We start from the raw sequence: 22378 nt of genomic DNA, 5'->3' as shown, positions 1-22378 counted from the left end.
TAAAATATCCAGGCTAACAATATCACAATTAAGATTTGCCAGCAGGACATACAGGGGTTCTAAATAGCCTAAATACTAATAAAGTTTAAATTAAAAACTTTTAGATTTAGATTAAAAATTAAAGATTGGGTTCTATTATTAAAGTGGTGGTGGTTGGTTTGAAAGAGGAAAACAACTGGTGCATTGAATCCAGAAGAAAAACAAATATAAAATAAAATATAAGTATGCACAGGTAGACTTGAAAACTGCATCTATTGCACATTGTTGGAGCAGTAGGGAAATTGCACAGCTGTGACAGCCTGTGTAATTACAAACTGGTATGAGTGAATGCCAAGCAGTGATCTTTTTCCCAGAATTGTGTGATTCACTGCATCTTGCCAGCTACTTTGAACCCTTAACAGAAAAGTCATAGCTTAGCATTTAGAGAAATTTTTGGTGTGTTGTATTGGATTGCAATATAGCAGCAAGTAACAGAAGGCTGTATATTGGCATATTATTTCAGGAGAAACACAGTTATGAAAGTTCAACTCTGCTATTGCTCTGACTTCTAAATATCAAGTTAGTCCTATTTAGCATTCTGGGAAGAAATGAGTGTTTATAGTTTAAAATACATGCCTAAGGAATGGAACCAATACACCTGGTTTACTATCTGTACCTTCAGTACAAGAGCTCAGTGTAATAAATAAAATTTCAAAGCAGTAAATTTTAAAGTTTCTATGAAGAAATACTCCTTTTTCCAAATTATAAACAAAACAAAATTATCATGATAGATAGAAGTGAGGCAACAAATCCAGTATATCCTGGAAACAGATCAGATATTCACATGTAGCAACACTGAAATCTGCTATGACATTCACAAGGACAAAAATCATTCACTGAGAATACAAAAGTCAGAATTCATTAGTAACAAACCTGAAAGTAAGAATAATTTTCTTACTCTCTGAGCATTATAATGTTTTATCATGCTTTCATTTGCTATTTTTACTGGATGCAGAGTAATTCATATATCGTGAAATGATTTGTAAGATCTTGATTAAGAATTTCAAACAATTCCTAGTGTTTAAAGTATGTAGAAATATAATTCTGTGTTAATTATGGTATGTGCAAACAATTGAAGACCTTAGAAACCTATACAGACCAGTCTATATAATTCTTCACAGATATTTTTTCACCCTCTTACTATTTTACAGAAGAAATATTCATTTTAGCAAGTAGGGACATTGCTATTACACTTTGCTTTAGTAAAGAGGTTTCAAAGTAACAAATAAATAAGCAATCTTATCCCTGACTGGTATCCCCGTCACTTGTTCATCCAACTATATCACAAATATTCACATCTTTCAACAAGAAAGAAGAGAAATTAGGTTGTTGCCAGTGATTCTATCAAGTGAACACTTTATTTTGCCACTTAAAACAAAGCTCTTCTGAAAGATCACTTCTGCCACTCTTCCGCAAATAGTGAGACAGGAGCTGCTGTTTATTAGCTGACCTTGGAAGAGTCTTTTTCCAGCTGCAAAGCAGCTCATAGATCTGGTGTGTTAAATTATCAGGGCACTTCAGCCTAACAAGCTGAAGTACGCTCCGCCGAACAGGTAAGCATAAAGAAAGCAATGATGTATTATCTTCTGCAAGCTCTTCTGCAAGCCAGTATAGGAGGTTGTCCCATAGGGCCTCTGAAGGACAAAAATTAGTAAATTAAGATCATTATTCTTCTGCTATGAAAATTGTTTTTTCTTTTGCAAAGCTTTCTAAAGCTGAAGGCTGAGTGGGTGAACTCCCCAACTAAATACGTTTTTTCACTTTAATGGAAACACAATCACTTCTAATGCCGTTTTTGGCAACTGCATGAAAGTTAAGAGCAGATTCAGCAACAATCTATAAAATTAGTTTGGAACTGTATGAGGAAAGGTAGCAATAAAATCAAAGGGATTTGGCATTTCCTGTAACTGATACATCAGTTAAACTGGAGCTTTCTATTACAAATGCAATCTCCTTATACAGAAAATTGTGTGCTGTTCAAGCACCCCAGCACAACATTATATTTTAAGAGTTTTTGAATTTTCTGGTAAAAAAACAGATCACTTTTTTATTTCTTTGAATGTATGTTAACTTATTATCTTGGTTACCGAATTTTAAAATGTCAGTTACAGCTGAAACAAATCTTGACACTTAAAAGAAATAAATAGCAAGTATAACTGTTATTTATATTGATATGAATATATTATATATATGTTCTTACCTGATGAATCAGAAGAAATAATTTTCGTGCTTTGTGGGCGGTTGATGAACTTCTCATGCTATCAAAGAAAATTTATTGAGGAAAGAGAAATGACTAAATGAATAAACAATGAGGACATGGGAGTGGATTGCAGTAAACCAGGATTTAAGACGGATTTTTCCTATACAGAGGATTTGTGTCATTACTGAAACCAGTTAAGACCATCATCAGTACAGAGCTATTAAAATAATGAAGCAAAGTATGTTTACACCACTGGATGTGTATTGCATCTTATTAAAAAGCTTGTAATTTATGCAATTTCATATATGTTTGATCTATAACATTACATCAATATCATTGTGTATAGAAACTGGCTGAATAGAAAATCTGTACGGAACCTTTGTACATGAAATGGATTCTGATTTTGAACACTGCATTAACTTTGCCTTGCTGTCTCTGTGTTCTTAATACAACTGTGTGCATGCCATACTGTTTCAAGGAAAATAACAGTTTCTAGGTATGCAGTAGCTGGTTTTAGATCTAGAAATCATACTATGTTTGTACTTATGGTTATTCAACTTTTCATAATTACTAAAATTCATCAGAACTGAAAAGACAAGTTCCATTAGAATGTGTTATTCTTTCTCTTTCCTCATCTGAACACTGGTGAGAAAGAAAAAAAATATTTTGTCTTTTTCTCCTATGACTGAGAAAGAGAAAAGTCTTCTGGTCTTTACTGTTTCCTAATCCATACTCAAAAAGAAATTATTTATATAAGCACTGAGCACACAAAGAGATCAATTAGTATGAAGTTCAGCTCTTTTTTTTTTTTTTTTTGCTAACAGCTGTAATTGTTCTCTTTTTCAAACAGGTTCAGTTGTATTACCTGGCTGTTTATGCACAGTTTTCACTGTGAGACTCACTTCAGGTTTATTTGCTGAACTTCTGTTATCCATTTGTGAGTTAAGAACATGAAACTACGACTGGATAAATCATTCTTCTTTTCCTGCTGTGCATACTCAGCCAGAGCTCTGCTCAGCTTATCTTAAATACTTTTATAAAACAGACTTTATATCTTGTTGAGTTTTTGGAGTGTTTTTTATGCACTGAGCTATATGTCCAAAAGCTCAATATAATTATAACTGTTACATATTTACCTATTAATTCATTCATTAGGTCTGTACTCAAGTCATCATTGTAGAGGGTTTCAGTTTGCACAGGATACACACAGTATGCAAAACCATCCTGCACTGCACTCATCTCGAGATTAGAGTCTGCCTCATCTTGCATGCTTCTACAGCAATTCTGTCATTGGACATGCCTTAGCATGAAGATAGCAGAAGATTGTTAAAAAAAGCTTTTTTAAAAAAGGAAATATAAAGCTCTTCCAGAAGGGGGCATTGTTTTTCTTCCAAGACAGCTTTCTTTGGTTTACTTTAATTATGCATTTATATTTAAACTTATTTTCTTTCATAAATGGGAATTTAGCACCTCAAAGGTCTGTATGAGATTTTCAAAGTTATTGTAGATGAACTCAATTACCCATGCATTGACTTTAATCTGAACTACTTTATGCTACTTAATGTTAAAATAGTAGTAAAAATGATAAGAATTGAAAATTAGAATTGTCTAGAAAGAGTATAATAATATACAATGCATTAGAGCTAAAACATTAAATCTGCCTTTAAAGATTAAATATCTGTGGTGAAGGGCTAAATTCACTCACGGTTCAGCTGCGCTGCTATGTAGTCCCACTGTTCTGGCTGACAGTGTAAGTAAAATGCTCTTAGCAGTCAAAGCAGTTTTCTAGTCTGGAAGGCCCTTCAATTAGCTAAGCAACTGCCTTTCTGAAGCGGAGGATCACATGCTATTTTGCTGTTAGACAGTCATTAGACATAAAACTTCAGTAGAATAGTAATTTGATAATACTTGTATGTATTACAACAATCTCTTTTTGCAAAGCATTCTGATTTCAGTCAGTAATACTAATGTGCTCTGTCAAATGGACCTCTAAGGTATGACCAGACTCCAGCAGCATATCAAACAGGATAGACAGAGGAGAAATTATCCTTTTAAACTCTTTAGCCCAGTTTCACATAAATACAACTGCTTAGAAATCAGTAGAAATATTGCTGACATGCACACACATACTTGACATCAGAACTTATTCCGCTGTACTAAACTTGTGTTGAAAATAATAGGTTTGAACAACAGGAGTTTTCTAATGCTGAAAAAATGTAAGCTTAAGAAATAGGAATTGTTAGTGAAGGTCAGCTTGCTTTTGTGTTTAAGCTAAAAACTGAAGTGAGTGGTTGCATACTAAGTAAACAGCTGCTGCTTTTACCACTGTCAGAAATATATTTGTAAGAGACTGGATAATGTGGGCAAATACATAAAAAAATAGCCTATAATATATAGAGTTACTCTCTTCTCTCCACAATTCAAGAGAAATTTAGGTGGGAATTTTACAGCAATGAGTGAAAATGTAGTCAGAATGGCTGCCTGAAAAAGACTCCATCTGTCTTTGTCACAACGAAAACCAGACATTGTTGATGGCATCCCACCGAAAAAAAAAAAAAAATCAAAAATTTTCTCTCATGTTGCTGGGAAAATTTCTATTTTTACTGACAACACTAGTGTCTGTGATCTCATGTGAATTAAAACTAACCTGTTAACACAGTTAAGCTAAACTGAAGATATTTATTAACTCAACAAATCAGCAGAAACATAAATAGTCTTTGCTGTTCTTGCCCTGAATTTACTGCTATTCTGGGGATTTTAAATGAGCCATGAATGGATCCCTCAGCATAGTGGGAGAAAGTGAGAATTCTATCAATAACACTACAATGTACAGTCAACTAGTTCACACATAAGACATAAAAGCCTTACTGTGACAACTAGAATTCTGTAAAGTAGATGCCTTAGTGTGAGCAATGCTATAAACAACCCAGCATTATCAATAAGTCATATTTGACCAGGGCACATTATGTTTTTATATTCTTGCAAGATTTGTGGCACCTTAACTGCTGTGCTGTCATCCTACACATGTGATAGAAACTAGCAAAATTAAAGGATCATTGCTTGACTGTATATCTACACACAAAAATGTGGTCAGATAGTTCTCATGTGCTTTGACAAGATATATTAATTACATCAGCATGTGACTAATTATGGACAGTGCCAGTCTGGGTTCATATTATATGAACATTAACAAAAAACTTGGACTTTAATGAAGTGGTAAATAGCAGTTGCATTTAACAGATGGCTGGTGTAGTTGTTTGTATAATTAGTGCATTAAATTTCTCCCTAGCTGTGTTTTCTCATCTGATCTTAACTATTTGCTTCTATTGGCATGCTAAGGCACATGAAAAACAACAAGGTGCTTGGTGACAGCCAGCATGGCTTCACTAAGGGGATTTCCTGCCTGACCAATTTGGTGGCTTTCTATGACAGGACTACAGAAATGATGGACATGGGTAGAGCAGCTGACGTCATCTACCTGGACTTGTGAAAAGCGTTCGACACTGTCCCACACAACATCCTTGTCTCTAAATTGGAGAGACATCAATTTGATAGGTGGACCACTCGGTGGATAAAGAACTGGCTGCATGGCCGCACACAAAGAGCTGTGTTCAACGGTTCAATGTCCGGCTGGAGACCAGTAAGGAGTGGTGTCCCTCAGGGAATGGTGTTGGGACTGGTCTTGTTTAACATCTTTGTCACTGACATGGACAATGGGATTGAGTGTGCCCTCAGCAAGTTTGACGATGACACCAAGCTGCATGGTTTGGTTGATACACTGGAGGGAAGGAATGCCTTCCAGAGGGACCTTAACATGCCTGTGAGGTGGGCTGATGCCAACCTCATGAAGTTTAACCATGACAAGTGCAAGGTCCTACATGTAGGTTGAAGCAATCCCAGACACAGCTACAGGTTGGGCAGAGAAGAGATCCAGAGCAGCCCTGTGGAGAGGCACTTGGGGGTGTTGGTCAATGAGAAAATGAACATGAGCCAGCTTCAGTGTGCGCTTACAGCCCAGAAAACCAGCTGTATCCTGGGCTGCATCAAAAGGAGCGTGACCAGCAGGTTGAAGGAGGTGATCCTGCCACTCTATTCTGCTCTTGTGAGGCCTCACTTGCAGTATTGTGTGCAGTTCTGGTGTCCTCAACATAAAAAGGACATGGAACTGTTGGAACAAGTCCCGAGGAGGGCCATGAGGATGATCAGGGGACTGGAGCACCTCCCATATGAAGACAGGCTGAGAAAGTTGGGGCTGTTCAGCCTGGAGAAGAGAAGGCTGCATGGAGACCTCACAGCAGCCTTCCAGTATTTGAAGGGGGCCTACAGGGATGCTGGTGAGGGACTATTCATTAGGGACTGTAGTGATAGGACAAGGGGTAATGGGTTGAAACTTAAACAGCAGAGGTTTAGATTGGATATAAGGAAGAAATTCTTTACTGGTTGGGTGGTGAGGCACGGGAATGGGTTGCCCAGGGAGGTAGCGAATGCTCCATCCCTGGCAGCGTTCAAGGCCAGGTTGGATGAAGCCTTGGGTGTTATGGTCTAGTGTGGGGTGTCCCTGTCCATGGCAGGGGGGTTGGAACTATATGATCTTAAGGTCCTTTCCAACTCTAACTATTCTATGATTCTATGATTTCTTTTTTTCATCAGAAAGACAATGTAAATGTGAAGATATATCTGATTCAAATATGTTGATAAGATCATGGACAGCAAATACAAGATAAAAGTTCTTATGTTAATTTTTACTGTCAGTGCTTTCATCACCATTAATAATTTTGGAACACATAATCAAATACAGTAAATAATTAGAATTTCCTTTTCATTGCTCTGTCATTTAATTCCATCTGGATCATTATGTTTAATATATATTTCTGTCTTTCAATTAATTCCTCTTTTAGCTCAAACACATTTTAACTGATGCAATTATCCTGTGAAAATGAGTTCACCTGCTTATTTTTGAATGCAAAAAGTATATTCTTGTATATTTACTGGATACACCTGCCACTCACCAAAATAATTGTTCTTACATCCTGTTAAAGGGGGATATAATAATTCATTTTTCATTTCCTACATAATATTTGTTAATATTTGCAATATTTCAATTTCAAAACTGTCTGAAGTGTTGTAATCAATGTGTTGTCTCTCTACTTAGAACTGCTCCATGCTTCTGATAACCATCTTTCTTTTGCCTTCTGCCAAATCCTCCTTCTAAATTCCATGACCAGAACAACAGAGTGTAGTCATAATGCGGATGCTGTAGTACTGTAGTACTAGTTATCAGGTTTTTCATTTAATTATTCAAATTTCTGATGAATATGTTAGCATGGGTCTGCATGGGACTTTACTAATAATCATCCTCCCTTGAGAAAACCAACCAGTTTTTCTTATTCTTTTTTTCTTATATTTCAGCCAGCAAACAAGGCAAAAGGGAGCACTTTTTGTTCCTAAAATTTCTATGAGCTTGTTCAGTATGGAATTCAAGATTTACTTGGCTGAAAGAAGGTATGAAGAGCAAAAGAACAAACAATATTACAACTTTGTGTTAATGAATGTTACATGTAACATTGTGTAGGTGAAATTCCTATTCACCTTGTATATTTTTATACCAGTAGTAAGGTATGTTGTATTTTATTTACTAATTATTCTCTAATGATTCACTAATGTCAAATAACCAGCTTCACTGATGTTTTATAATTCTTTTTTAAAAATGGTAGCCAAACTAGCTAAATTATCAAGGAATATTTCTTTTCTATTAAAAAATATGAGTTTAGGCCTATCAGTTTTAAATTACTACAGTGGGTGGATGAAAGATAGATCAAAAAGTAGGAGGGTTCACCAATTATAGCAAAGTACATTTTGTATACTAAAATGACTTGCACTATAATGGAAGATGTTACTTTCATGCTGTTCTTCATACTATAGATTGGTATATCATTCTGTATAAGACAGAAGACACAAATCACATAATAAAAAAGTTACAAATATGCAATTTTTTTCAAGCATTTTGTTCATTTTTTTCCCGATATTTGCATTTAATGAAGATTCTGACTCCTTTGAAATGCACCTCTTTAAATATATTTACCAGAAATAAAAGAAGAATTATTTGTAAGATGCTGCAATATTGATTTTCTGAAGTCATATTGTAACTCTCTCTCTAAGCAGACTTTTGTACATCAAACTGGGGTCCTCTGTGCTTGAACTGATTCAGTTAAAAGTAAAGTCAATACTCAAAAAGAGATGCAGAGAAAATATTCCCAAAGTCTATATATTTCATATATTCTCACACTCTTACACAGACTGACCAGAGCAAATGTAGCCCTCAATTTTGCAGGAGAAAAGAGGTAGCCAGAAATATTTGTTTTGAAAACTCTAAATAGAACATCAGGGACTAATATGCATAGCAGGAGACCATATATACGCCAACTCGAATCAAAGACATTTGATAATTACCTTCGTGGTTTAAGAGAAATGCAGTTCAGTCCTTTAAATCTTACTCTTATTCTGCAGTACAATTAAAGAAAGTAGAAAAATGGGATAGAAGCTAGGCAGATGGGTGGAAGAAAACTAACCAATGCCTAGGATGTGCCACAGTTTGACTGATACATTTATTTATTTTTAAACATCCCAATGGAACTCAGGATTTTGTATTTCCCTCTCTGTGAATACTGCACATGGAATGCTAGCCCTGTGGAAAAGCAAAGTAGATAAAAATATGGGATTCTCAAAGGAAAACTTACATCTTGTATGAAGTTTGTCACTTAAATTTTCTGCAATTAGCTGTTCTTTATTTTTACTTGGGAGAATGGAGATGAGAGGGAAATCAAGAGGTATGCTTGTGAAATAAAAGATATATTTGTAAGTGATAGCTTAAGGAAGAGTGAAGTCAACTAAATTCAGAAAAAGAGAGATGCTACAGCTTGTCACCAGAGATTTAGACCTAATGTTACTGTACATATTTTGATATTACAATATGTGCAAATTTGACAGCAGTAGTCTGGAGGCAGCATTTTGTGTAATATAGGGTGCTATACCTAGGCTCTTTGAAAATATTGCAATGAGATTTCATTGCAGTAATATTAAAGATTAATTTATGTAGCAATACTTTTCACTAGAGATGGAGATAATTGCCATATGGCTTTTTTGTAGAGGCTTATCAGGCATAACAGGAGAAGCAGGTGACAGGAGAAAGATAGGTTACATGAGCCATTTAATGCTCCTGCAATTTGCAATTTTGCACTCCCAAGACAAGGATACAAGAAGTATATAACTGAAATGTAAGTAATAATTTCTCAGGGTCATATCATCTTGGGAGAGCAGTGGGGGAAAAACTTCTGCTAAACACTTTTTTTCCATGCTCATACTTGGATGAGGCTCCCTTCCACTTGCTAAAAGAAATTCTCAGAGTGTTTGTATGTTGCTGATGGATCAGAACTGCTCAATCAGTGACTCCTGTGTGCATCTGTAAAGCAAAAAACATACCAAGATCCTTTTGCCCAATAAATATGCTGTAAGGGGAAAAAATGAAAGACCTCTAACATTATCAAGTGCGAAACTCACCTTTGGTAACGTTAGTGCTAATTTACATAGTGGAAGCTGATGTTGATATTCATCATATGACAATGATTGTTCCCATTTCTTGGTTATCATCTCTCTGGTAATTTTATAAAACACTGCTGTTCCTTTGTAATGAGGTGAACTGTGGTTACCAAATTCATTCACTTCTTTAATATGGAGCTCCAGCCTGGGTTTTCTTTGTGAATGAAAGGTCAGCCTGTAGACTTTTCCAAAATCTTTTCCATTCTCTGCAGTCCATACAAAGATAAAAAAGAAATAAGCGCACACTGTATTTAATGTGTGGCATCTAAAACAATTCATTAGGCAGAGTCAAATAGAGCTGATCACATAACATTTGATTGTTGTTATCATTATTTATATTAAACATTCAAAGTTCAAACTTTCCTGCCTGCCTGCTTCAGCAGCTGAAATGTCTTCATGGTGAGCTGTCTTAGCCCTGAGTTGTTGGCATAAGGAATAAGTGGTGAAGGCTGTGCTACAGGCTGAAAAGTAAGCAACACAGAAGGAGATAAAGTACATAACACAGACATAAATAAAACCAATGAATGTGAATGGAATTAGAAGTATATGCTTTTCAGTTATTCAGGATGGAAATCTGTTTGTAACAACAAAATTAATGGAGGCAGAGAAGTAGGTGCATTTTTAGGATTTGCAATTCCATTTTAATTGATACACCTATATACTCTATCCTTTGCATATATGGCATTCATTGGGGGCTGAAGACATCTCTTTTTGAACAATATTTTTTTTTAGAGTAAATGGAGTCCTGAATGGGAGAGTTTAAGTACAAAATGTTTAGAGGGAAAAATACATATTTATACATTCTTTCCAAAACTGGCAGAAAAGACTAGACATAATTTCAGGTGAAAAATTTTCTGAGGCTTCTTATCCCTTTTGCCTTTAAGCAAATCTCTGAATGTTAGAGAGTCAGCCACTGCACAGAATTTTTGAGGCTGCTCATCGAAACAGCATAAAAACTCTAATCATCTCAATTCATAGCTCAACTCACAAAAAGCAACATTTTACCCCAGATTTAAGTCTTTAATCTCGCTCATTTTAAGTGAATTTGCATAGATGAAATAGCAGTTTCTTTTTGCTTGGAATCTGTTTAATTCCTATCAAATATCCTTTAATTTAATAAGCCATTGGTGCAATCCTGCCCTTTTGCAATAAAATACTAGCTGTTTACAAGGGACCAGGTTTCACAGAATGGCAGAGGTTGGAAGAGATCTCTGAAGATATCTTGTCCAACCCATATGCTCAAAGCAGGGTCACCTAGGAGCAGGCTGCTCAAGATCTTGTTCAACTAGTATTTTTCAGTTAGTTTCCCATGTAGTTCCATGAGCCTATTGTTTACAAGAAATAAAACACTGAAATAGCTACATGTACTGTGACTAACCACAATCTACTCGTGTAGCCAGTATTTCTGAATAGCTGAGGTGATTGATAATGTTCATTCAGATGCATGAATTAATTACTTTACCTGAAGCAAAAATATTTCCACTAAATCTAAAATGAATCTGATCTCCTTCTTTTAGTGGGAACTGCTGTGTAGGTTCTGGGGGACCAAAGTAGCCCTCCTCATGAAGATTTTGAAGTTCACAGGTCAGTTCTTTGGATGCAGATAGCAAAACGACTATTTTGCATGGGTTTTCTCGTTTCCGATACAGTACCACATTAGCCATTGTATTACAAACAGCTTCTTCCAGAGCCTGAGCAAAGAGGAGCAGATATGTGTTTTCCAAGAGGAATGAAAGGCGAATAACCACAAAGCTGTATTAAAAAAAAAATGGGCAAGAAAATAAACAAATAGCTTTATCTTAAATCATTTTATCAACTGCTAAGAATTTATTATGCAAAATAGTAGTTTTCAATGGACCCTTTGCTACCTCTTCTTCATTCTTGTTTCCAGCATGTGAAAGGATGGTAATTTGCCTGCTTCTGTAGTGTAGAGTATGTTGACTCTATATCTATGAATTTAAATACACATGAATTTTAGATGAAAATAAGATAAAATTTCCCAATAATACAGTCAAAAAAATAATACGGTTTTGTAGTTTGAGTGCTAAATTATATTTTCAAATTAAGATTAATATCTGTATTTCCTGTTTCAAGTTTTGGATATATTACAATGTGTGCTGTCTATAGATGAAAATACTTTTTAAAAAATATATGTGTTCTGTAATTATGAGTTACAAATCTAAGTGACCTCATGCTGCAAAGTGGAGGAAAAATATACTGACAAGTTAATAATGAGTATTGGATAATTTCTTAACTCTACTGATTTCCATTTATCTATATACTTAGAAGTAAATATTTTACCAAATGAAATTCTATTACATTATACATACATTACCTTTCTAAATGCTCATTTAGTTCAAATGATACAAGCCCATTCCGTGCATTCTGGATAGTAACATCAGCAAACACCTTCCACCCCTCTTCTTTGTTTCTGTATCCTAATAATTTCAAAGTATCACTGAGATTCTCTCCATTTTTTCTCAGAGAAGCACTCACAGCCCTGGAAAGCCAAGGAGTTGCAAGAAAAAAAAAATATTATGAAAAATGGATCATGCAGAAAGAATAAACTGTATTTGTAGCTCTGCTTTCTCTTCTGCTTTCCTTGATGACTACATGTGTTTTTTCCCACTTCGCTGAAACTCTGCACTCCAGAGGATGTAAGTGATGGAACAATACTTTAGAATATATAAATTACATCATTGTTAAGAGACTTTTTTTCTCACTTCTCTAAAAGAGGAAAAAAAGGAAAACAGAATTCTTCTATCTAAATTAATATAATTTAGTCTGTCATTTAATATCATGCACAATAATGATTACAGATTGGATTTGAGTAATCCATCAAGATTGAGATTCTCTAGAAGTAGATATCTAAAAACAAACAATCAAACAAACAAAAACACCTTTTCTTCCAGAAAAAAAATATTACTCAATAATCACAAGAGAATTTCGATAATAAGGCATGACTGCTATCCATTATCTCTTTCAACAGAGAAAATAAAAGTAGCTTCTTTTCAGATCAGGCGATTACACTGATATCACACTCAGAATGAAGCAACTGCAATATGACATGCTTGGGCTAATTTATTCTAATGAATGAAACATGAGTTTTTTAGAGAAGCCCAGAACTCTCACACACACCTCTTTATCAATTCTTACACTGGATGTGAATAAACCTTCCACCTCAAATGCACATCCTATACACAATCCAAAGAAAATACTCCAGACAGAGCAGCCTAAGCATTTCTCAAGCATACCGCCTCAGCAAATACAGGAAAATATTGGCATAATTTTCCAATTAATTTTTATAGAAATAAGCAATCAAGCCATGGTCTTTTTAGGGATGTACTTTGACTGAAAATCTAAAATACATTTAGACTAGTATTAAGAACAGACAGATGTCATGAAGGTACTACCACACAATGAAATGTTTCTGGTATAGGAAATGGAATTTGCATCTCCCATAAAGTGACATGGGCTCCTGAACCTGAAGTTTTCGATCAAGATGGATATCTGGTCAGAGAAACCAGTGTGACTAAGAGCTATTTAAAACATGATCACAGGAGTTTTTCAGAATTGAGAAGCTAGAACATTGTCTGCCTTCTCCATCTGTATTTTGCTTATTTTCAAGACCATCATAATCTTGGCATGTAGATGAATTTTGAAAAAAATATGGTTTAGCAAAATAGGAATAAGCTAACTCTTCAATTACGTAAAGTAGAAGTATTTCAAAGCTGACTCTTGTCCCAGGCTAGTCCCTGCCAAGAAGTCCCAGTCAGCCTTTCTGAATGTAGAGCTGCCCATGGCAGCAGAATTACAAGGATGACAATCAAATGGTAAGTTCAGATTGTTTTTTTTTTCTGCATGTGATGATAAAAACATTTTTCCTTTTTTTTTTTTTTCTTTTTCTGACTGTCAAAGTAGATTAGATCAGCTTTTGTCTGTCTTCTGTCATAATTTGTCATTCAGGTAGCCATCGGGATGTGTGGAAGTAGAGATCAGAAAACTCAAAGCCAGGGTAGTCAAACCACCAGTTGGTAAAATAATGATCACAGCAGCTTTGGGATGCGATTATTCTCTATGCTCTGTGTTAGGCTTTGGTGAAAATTGATGAACATTTTGTGCTGGAAAAAAAAAGCCATGCATTTTTAATCCTGGCTCCTGCTAGAAATATAGTAGTCAGCATATTTAAAGAATTATACATCAAATGCTATATGAGTTTTCCTGGTGAAACGATAGCATGAGAATTCTGGGGATTTGCTGTAGTATTTCTAACAATGTTTCTATGTAGAGCAGACTGTATTAAGGAAGTAACACATTTTTAACACAAAAATTATTAATCAGCAACTGTTAAAAAAAATCAGTTTGGTGTTTTGAAAATGCTGAGCTTGTAGTGAAGTTGTTCTTACCGAGGACGGTATGCTGTAGCAACCCTCTTTACTGTAGCACTAATGGCTCTCACATATTCTGTCTCATCTCCTTGCCTCTTTTTTTCGGGGTTTGGAGGACAGGGAAGAGTAATAGTGACTGGGCTGTTAAATGGCTGGACTGAAGGATGCTGGAAATAAACCAGTGCACTAGTAGCTACCACTGAGTGGTACATATCATGTCTTGCTTTCAATGTCGAAATCAACAATGACTCAATTGGCTGAATCTAAATATGGAAAGCAATTATACAATTAATTTGTAAATGAATAAAACTTCTCTTACATGTGTAGTTTTTTGGTTTTACAAACATATTTATCTTTTGCAGTTGGATCAGACTACCACAGCAGCCTTAGGCTCCTCTCCATAACCCAAGAACAACCCTACCAAAATATCAGCACTTTACACAATGCACAACAAAGCTCTTGAAAGTCATAAAAAAACTGGAACCTTTACTGACTATTTTGACTGGTTTGCTCCTGATTTGAACTCAAGTTTTGAAACTTCTTAGCTCCCTCAAATTTTTATGACTTTCTGAGATTTCTCAGATCTGTATTTTTTTCCCTGTTAAGTTTACATTCTCTGTACCTCAGACACAATGTTTTTATGGGGGTAGAAACACATTATAATTGAAGCAAATTTCAAGGTTATTTTCGGACTAAGAGGTGACAAAGCCTTCTGTTGCACTGCCTGATACAAATGATGAAGGTCAGGTGAGAAAAACTGTCCAATTAACTTGAACACTGGGCCAAACAGTTGAAGTCTGGAGTTGATTCTCATGTCACTATTGAAAACAACTGTATTTTCTAAAGTATTTTAAACAAAGGTTCTTGTTTTTAGCTAGAGATATCATTGACTACTGACAAAATCATGTGGTTTTAACAAAGGTGGCAGGAAACCATTCGTTGTGTATACAGGATGTGGAGCAGTAGCTACTTTTCACAGACCTCTAGTGATGGAACAGGTTGCTCTTTAACATTACTGGCATCCTTGCTTCAGAGCTGATCAGATAACACTTATGGAACAAGTACTGCACTTCTCAAGCTCACCTTTAACTGTATGGGTGCTGGAGAACTGAACGTTTCTGGATAGTAACAGAAAGATATTCTAGAATCCACGTTCAGCTTTTGTGAGAGTCCCTCCTTTGGAACAGTAAATGTTTCTTTCTTTAAGCATGACAACACAGAAAAAACACCCAGCTGATAGATTTTCACTTCTGCAAAGTTTTCCTGCATAAAGAGAATATGGGGTTAAGAGTATACTGGAAGGAAAGGAAGCTGTGTTCCACAGGGGATAAGGCAACATTATTTATAGAGCAAGGTGTGAAACGAAAATAAATTGAATTTTATTGCCACCTGGATGCCCAGATATCTGGTGAGCTCTAGTCATCATGTAATGTCATTAATATTCCATAGTGGGGTGAAATGAAATAAGCTTATAAACTGAGTGATGAATCTGGCCCAATCTAATTCTTCTGCATTTAAAAAAAGAACCATCCTGTGCTTTTTTGAGATGGAATTTGGATTAATATGCACAGAATTTCACTACTTCTCTGTGATCTTAATGTAAAATAATCCCCCTTAAGTTTTTATTTTTATCGAATAATGCAATGTATTATTCACAAAAAAAATCATGAACCATTACTCAATCATTATTATTGTGGGATCAAGCACTTGTGTTAACATTAAGAGTGAAAAAAATGACCCTGTTAAATGCTAGGTTTCAAATAGAATTAGTTCTTGAGCAAGTAGGAAGAAAACGTCAATTTAAGTGCCCCCATAGTGGGCAATATGGCTTAATAATGACAACTTTACTTGTATGACTCTATAGAATCTTAACTGGGAACCTGGAATGATGTTTTAACAATGCTTAGATGAGACGTTACCAACCTTATGCTTTTCTTGATATCTCTCCAAAGAAACAGGAGTTAAGTAGTTTGACTGAAAGTTCACATCAGTCACCTTCACCATAATCTCCCGATAATTTCCTCTGAAGCATGAAGAAAATGGGATTGCAATGTTTATAGGGAAAGAGATTTTCTCATAATCAGAGCATTCAATACTGATGACATTGCTGACCAATTCCTCAGAATCATCCACCACCAATGAACTAGTATCATTGACTATCTTACACTTCAGATTCTCCAAAGTAGTTGCAGGGGCTTTAATAAAACAAGCTACTACCTGTTTGTTTGTACCACTCTCTTCCACTAGAAACCTGGAGAAAAAGAATAGAAAATATGATTCTTTGTATTTTGGGTGGGGTGGTGTATTTTTAATTGAATACTTTACTATAATGATGTGCTACATTATAGCATAAGCAGATCATTCATAAAAATGTTTATGAATAGATGGAAAAATCATGAAAATTTTAATGTTAATCTTTTTGCAAAACAGCTTACAAATAATAAAAATTAGTAAGTAGGGACCTTTCCTATGAATTTCCAGCAATTTGGGAATTATTGACTTTACTGGCTGTGAGTCAGTTCCTCTCTGACATGGAAAAAAAAATGCAATCATATAGAAAGTTACAGTTTACTTTAGACCAAATGGAAGATCTTAATTGTGCATGCTTAAGTTGTAAATTGCTATTATGTGCAAAGCCAGTAGTTGTTCAATGCATGCATATTGAATCTCTTGGCTCACAGGTGTTTATACATGTGCTAATAAGTAATATTATGTACATTCGTTTTATGAAGAAGAATATGTGCTTACTCTTTGTTCATCCAGTGCCTAGATTTTTGTATTTCTGAATCACTCATGGAAGGATTCACAGCAGTAAGATCACATGTTTGTGCTGAAGATGTGAAGGTAATTGGGTCATTTCTACAAATCTCATTATTTGCTTCAGTTTTACTTCCTTCCATTTGCTCTTTCAGTCTATGTTGTCCATTTTCGATCCCTTTTGAAGTTTCTTTGACTACTGCCTTTTTTTCCTGTTCAAAAAGATTTGTGGCAGTTTCGTCATAACTGATTTTCAGCGTCCAAGATAGTATGCCTTCAGAACTGCTTATAAGAGCATCCTGAAAAGCCTGTTCTGGAGATTTTTCAGTAACAGCACTACCTCCATGAGGTTTATCCTTTTCATTGCAATCTTTTTTCTCTGTAACAGATTTCATTAGCAATCTGTGTTCACCATCTTCCTTTTTCGTTGGAAGTTCTCTGCTAATATCCTGTTCTTGTGCAGACACGCTTTCAGCTAATGATGGAACATATTTTCCCACAGTTTTAGTTTCCCTTGGCTGAATTTGATTAAGATTCTGACTTTCCGCCTCATTCAGGGAAGTTCTTTGTGATTGCTGACTGGGATTAGAAGGTGCTTGCACAGACTCTGTTGCCTCACCTTCAGAACACACATCTGTTTCTCTAGAAGCATTCTGAACATTCTGGATCTGAGAAACATCATCTTGTTTGCAGATAGCAGCATAAAGTTTATTTTCTGCCTCTTGGAGGTGTGAGACTGTATTTATTAAATAAACCTTCATGTTCTGCATACAATCCATAATTTGATTGTACTCTGAAGAAAGAATAGGTATCCAATTAAATTTTGCCATGAAAACTAGCCAAAACCATGACAACTTATACACATACCTAATGAATTCCACCTAATTCTATATTGCCATTCAATACATGAAGCACAATATATTTCTTGACTTCCTTTTAATATTTTCTGCATTTACTGCTATTCGAGTCTTTCTGAAGAATTAAATATGGACACGTACACCCGTGTATTTGGCTGTACCACTCAGGGACCTCTCATGAACACATTTCTAATGATTAGAAACTAGCTATATTTTTAATGGCAATCAATCTAAAGTATGATATTAATTAAAAATAGTAAAATCAAGTTTTAAAGTGTTTTGAAACTGAACATTAATGTCCTGGGTTTAGCAGTAGCAGTAATTTTTTTTTCCTTCTTAGTACCTGGTGCAGCGCTGTGTTTTTGGCTTTTGGCCTGGGAACAGTGCTGATAACAACAATGTTTTTAGTTACTGCTCAAATGTTTAGACTGGCCATAGGATTTTGTGAGTCTCATGCTCTGCCAGGGAGGAGGGGCGACAGGACACCTGACCCAAACTAGCCAAAGAGGTATTCCATACCACAGAACGTCCTGTTTGGGAGGTAACTGGGAGTTACCCAGAAGGGCACTCTCTTCTCGGTCAGGCTCGTTTCAGCTGGTGGTATCGTATTCTCTTCCCTTGTTATTTCTCTTATCATTATTATTATTGGTGGTAGCAGTAGTGATTTGTGTTATACCTTAATGTAGGAGTGGGGGGGAGAGAGGGAGTAGAAACTGTGTGGCTGACTGGGTTTAAACCACAACAATTAATTATACATATTTTATACAATTGAATCCTTCAAGATTCTAATATATGGGTTTCCAGCAATTCTGGGCTCAATATCAAACGTGCTTAGCAGCTTTGAATTAAGTTTTGCTATGGAGATTAAAAGATAACACAAAATCACGATACAATACTGAAGTTCATCAGTTTCTAGAATTCAGTTACAGGAATGGCAGAGGTTGCTCATGCATTTAACTAAAATTACTCGCTGAAAAAGGATGCACAAAAAGCACACAATCATTATGTGCCACTTGTGTAAGATTTTCCCTTTAACCTATTTATTTTCTGATCCCTCATTTTTCTTACACCTTTTTTTTAGAAATCCTTCCAGATACTCTCTCCAAGGATTTCAGATATTTTACTTTCAGTTCTCCCCTCACCTTATGCTGTCACTCTCTATAACTAGAACTGTCTTCATTAGTCAGGTATATTGCAAACCTGTCAGGAAATTTCTTGCTTATTTCTGTTTGTCGCATGAGATCCTGGAAAGCTTTGCTTTGAAGGTTAAATCCAGTAAAAGTCAATACAAATAAGAAAATTGAAACACAGTATGGTGTGTTTTCCACTTATAATGGACAGGGACCCACAAAGGAAGGCAACAAAAAGGGCTGATACAAGTCTTATGGGAAACCACTGGCTTACATTAACTTTTTTCAATAATGTCTTCTGAGGTAAATCAGTATCTCAAAGTTTTCTGCTTGGAAAATGACTTTATTGAGTAAGAACGCCATCACACATCGATGTGTGGTGTTATATGATCTGGCTAGGCTTTTCACCTTCATCTCTATTTGCATCTGGTTAATTTAAACCTACAAAGAGTGTAGTTCACAAGTTTTTTCTTGTTGAACTGAGTCTAAAATTACTCCTTTGCAATACTTTCTCAGTTAACAAATGACTTGTTATTGGATTTTGACTATATCTGGGGGGAAAAAAATAAATGAAAGGCAAACACATTTTAATTTATTTTTTCTGTTGGTAGTTTAAAGAAAGATATAATTTTGCTCTAAGGTACTGCTGTTTTTCCAGGGACACTTTTAAAATAGTGAAGGAAAACTTCTAAATAGTTTAAGAGAGCTGACATATAAAGCAAAAGGATTAGAAATAATATAGGTTCATTTGCATAAGAGGTTTTAAAAGACCGCTTTCCAGTCTCACTGTAAGGCAAATTTCAAGCTTTGGCAAAACTGCCAAAATTAACCTGCTTCCTCCCTGAATTTTGCATTCTCTAAACAAAACAAACAAAGAATCAAACAAAACCAAAACAAATTCTACAGCTGTTTAACCTTTGCTGAAATAAAATTTGAAGTTAACAGAGTCATTCAAAGCAATGGCATTTTTCTATGCCATGAGACTTTTCTAATACTGCAATGCTTGAAGTCAAGCAAAGACATGGCCTTTTAACTTTACACTACCCAACTGTGTCACAAGTAAAGACAGTTTTTGCATTCTGTTACAAGGTTCACCTCAAAATAAGCCTTCTTTTGTGTTACCCTCTGGCACCATAGCTTTTCTAATACTTTGCTTTCTGTGCTTTTTTGATGTTTGATAAAAAAGCTTTAGAATACAGTGGCAGTTTACATGCAAATGTCTTCAAACCATTTTGCTGACTGTTTTATGGGAGAGTGTCAGTTAAGGAAAAGAAGCTTTTTGGAAGGTGAATGATAGTGAATTCTTTGAAACTAAAAAAATAAAGGAGAAAATAAAATCACATATGGCATGAGGCCAACAGGGCAATGTTAGCTTGATCCTGAAGCCTCGGAGGTCCTTTTTATACAAAAAATATCGGTTTACTATTGCAGACACTTTTTAAATCTGCAGAACAAAGACTCATAAACACAGGCACAGCTAAAGATTTCTGCCTGGAGTCTCTGTCTATGCATCATATCATTAGACCATTATTAAATGGAGAAATGTTAGTTTTCTGCTTTGATGAATGCTTGTTAAGACATTGTTTCCAAGGAAAGACAGTTGTTCAGATGTAGTCCTTACAATAAAGTAACACCATTTTTATATCCACACAAGAAATTAAATTCCATGTGTTTGCCTGTGCACTAAGATAGCAGAAGTCTTTTCTTATTTTTAGTGTAATTTGTTTAACTGTGTTGTTACTTGTAGAGGAACATAGACTATATAAATTGAGTTTACTTGACAAGGGGCTCAGAGCAGCCTCTGTGATGGGAGGCCAGGGCTGCACCATGCCAGAAAGAGATGGTTCCAGCAGTCTCCACAGCAAATCTGCTGCAGGACTGAGCTAAGCCTGCCAGCAAAGCTGGCGCTGCCTTTGTGAAAAGACATTTAAGAAAGGGCAAAACAACCAGAGAACAGTGAGGAATGAAGAAAGAAGTATGAGAAACAGCCCTGTGAACACCAGGGCTGGAGAAGAAGGAAGCAGGGTGTCCCAGGCATGGAGCAGAGATTCCCCTGCAGCCCATGGGGAAGACCATAGGAAAGCAGCTTGTCCCTGCAGCCCACGGACAGTACGGAGGGTATCCTCTCTGCAGCGTCTCCTCTACAGGACCCCACACCAGAGCAGGTGGATATCCCCTGAAGGAATTGCAGCCTTTGGAGAGCCCAGCTTTTCCTGACAGGAACTGTGGGCTTTGGAAATGACCCTCAGTGGATCATGGAAAAGTATGAGGAGGAAGGAGTAGCAGAAGGGAACTGTTATGGATTTACTGCAATCTCTGTTGGTCATCCCCCTGCAATTCTGAGGAGGAAGAGTGAGCAGAGCTGGTAATGTAGGAGTGAAGGTGAGCCTGGAAAAAAAAGGAGGGGTGACAGAAAAGTTTGAATTTTTTGCTTTTGTTTTTCAATATCCAAACCAGTTTCAATTGTCAATAAATTAAACTATTTTTTTCCCTTAAGTTGAGTTCATTTTGCCCATGATGCTACGTGATTTCCCTGTCTTTATATTGACTCATGAGCTTTTCCATCTTCTTTTCTCCCCCTGTCCAGGTGAGGAGGGGGACGAAATTGTTGGGTAGGTGTCTGTCCAAGCTAAACCTACAAAAGTGTAATATATATAAAACTTTGACACAATTCTGCTTAGTCTGTTGGTTTGGTTTGGTTTTTTTTTCCTCGCATAATGCAAATTATAATCTCATATTGAAACTCATGTAATAGTCTTGAAACCAGTGCAATACAACTGTTCAAATAAGAATTAATTTGATCTAATGAATGACCAAGTACTGAAATCCTAATAGATGAAAAGTAAGGTCCTAAAGTATCATCACACAGTGGAATTTAGCAACCAGTATACCCAGTCTGTTCTGATTACAGGTTAAGTCCCTCTGTACTTGCCTGGACTTGCAGTCAATTCTTTGTATTTGTCATGGAGAGCACTCAACAAGTGGTAGGTGTCTTCAATACTTTCCACGACATTCTCCAGCTGCTGGCTGAGAGATCTGCTCAGGTCTTTTGTTAAAGAGATCAGTGTAAGCACATACTGCACTGTACCTTCATTATCCAGATCACTTTTCAGAAGCGCATCTCTTGCTAGCAAGTTGAGGTGCCACATTTTTTCCAGGAGTTGGTGTGATTTGCCTGCAGGAACAATCTTACCTTCAGTAATTTCCATTTTCTGTTCAGAATATACTACTGAAGTTGTTTTTTCTGCTCAAACACTTCCACAAGTTGTTGTCCTTAGTTCAGACTACTACACTGTTAGTGTTTGTAGCCTAACAGCGTAAATACTGTATTTCACACACACTTGGAGACAAGTCAAACTCTAGCTCAGAAACTCTGAGTTAATGTTGACTATTAAAAAGTTACTAGGTGAT

General features: G+C 35.9%; 1 protein-coding gene across 1 annotated transcript; it reads right to left on the bottom strand.

The window, feature by feature from the left end:
- Nucleotides 1-1383: 1383 nt before the first annotated feature.
- Nucleotides 1384-22176, bottom strand: DTHD1 (death domain containing 1). Its single transcript, XM_013129043.2, has 10 exons — nucleotides 21900-22176; nucleotides 16972-17773; nucleotides 16147-16474; nucleotides 15307-15486; nucleotides 14242-14486; nucleotides 12171-12335; nucleotides 11298-11587; nucleotides 9797-10041; nucleotides 2240-2297; nucleotides 1384-1673 (listed from the first exon to the last, which is right to left on the bottom strand). Exons 1-10 carry the CDS (start codon nucleotides 22174-22176, stop codon nucleotides 1384-1386), a joined length of 2880 nt encoding a protein of 959 aa, XP_012984497.2.
- Between the last annotated feature and the right edge of the window lie 202 nt (nucleotides 22177-22378).

This window comes from Melopsittacus undulatus, chromosome 7 (assembly GCF_012275295.1).
Source record: "Melopsittacus undulatus isolate bMelUnd1 chromosome 7, bMelUnd1.mat.Z, whole genome shotgun sequence".
NCBI classification, from domain to species: domain Eukaryota; kingdom Metazoa; phylum Chordata; class Aves; order Psittaciformes; family Psittaculidae; genus Melopsittacus; species Melopsittacus undulatus.
Note: the sequence above shows the minus strand (reverse complement) of the source record. Positions and strands in the feature narration are given on the sequence as shown.

Coding starts and splice junctions, on each gene's coding strand:
- DTHD1 (XM_013129043.2), bottom strand. CDS start 22,176: ATGGAAATTACTGAAGGTAAGATTGTTCCTGCAGGCAAATCACACCAA. Junction 15,487..16,146: donor GATATCAAGAAAAGCATAAG/GTTGGTAACGTC, acceptor CTCTTTATGCAG/GAAAACTTTGCAGAAGTGAA. Junction 11,588..12,170: donor CTAAATGAGCATTTAGAAAG/GTAATGTATGTA, acceptor TTTTTAATACAG/CTTTGTGGTTATTCGCCTTT.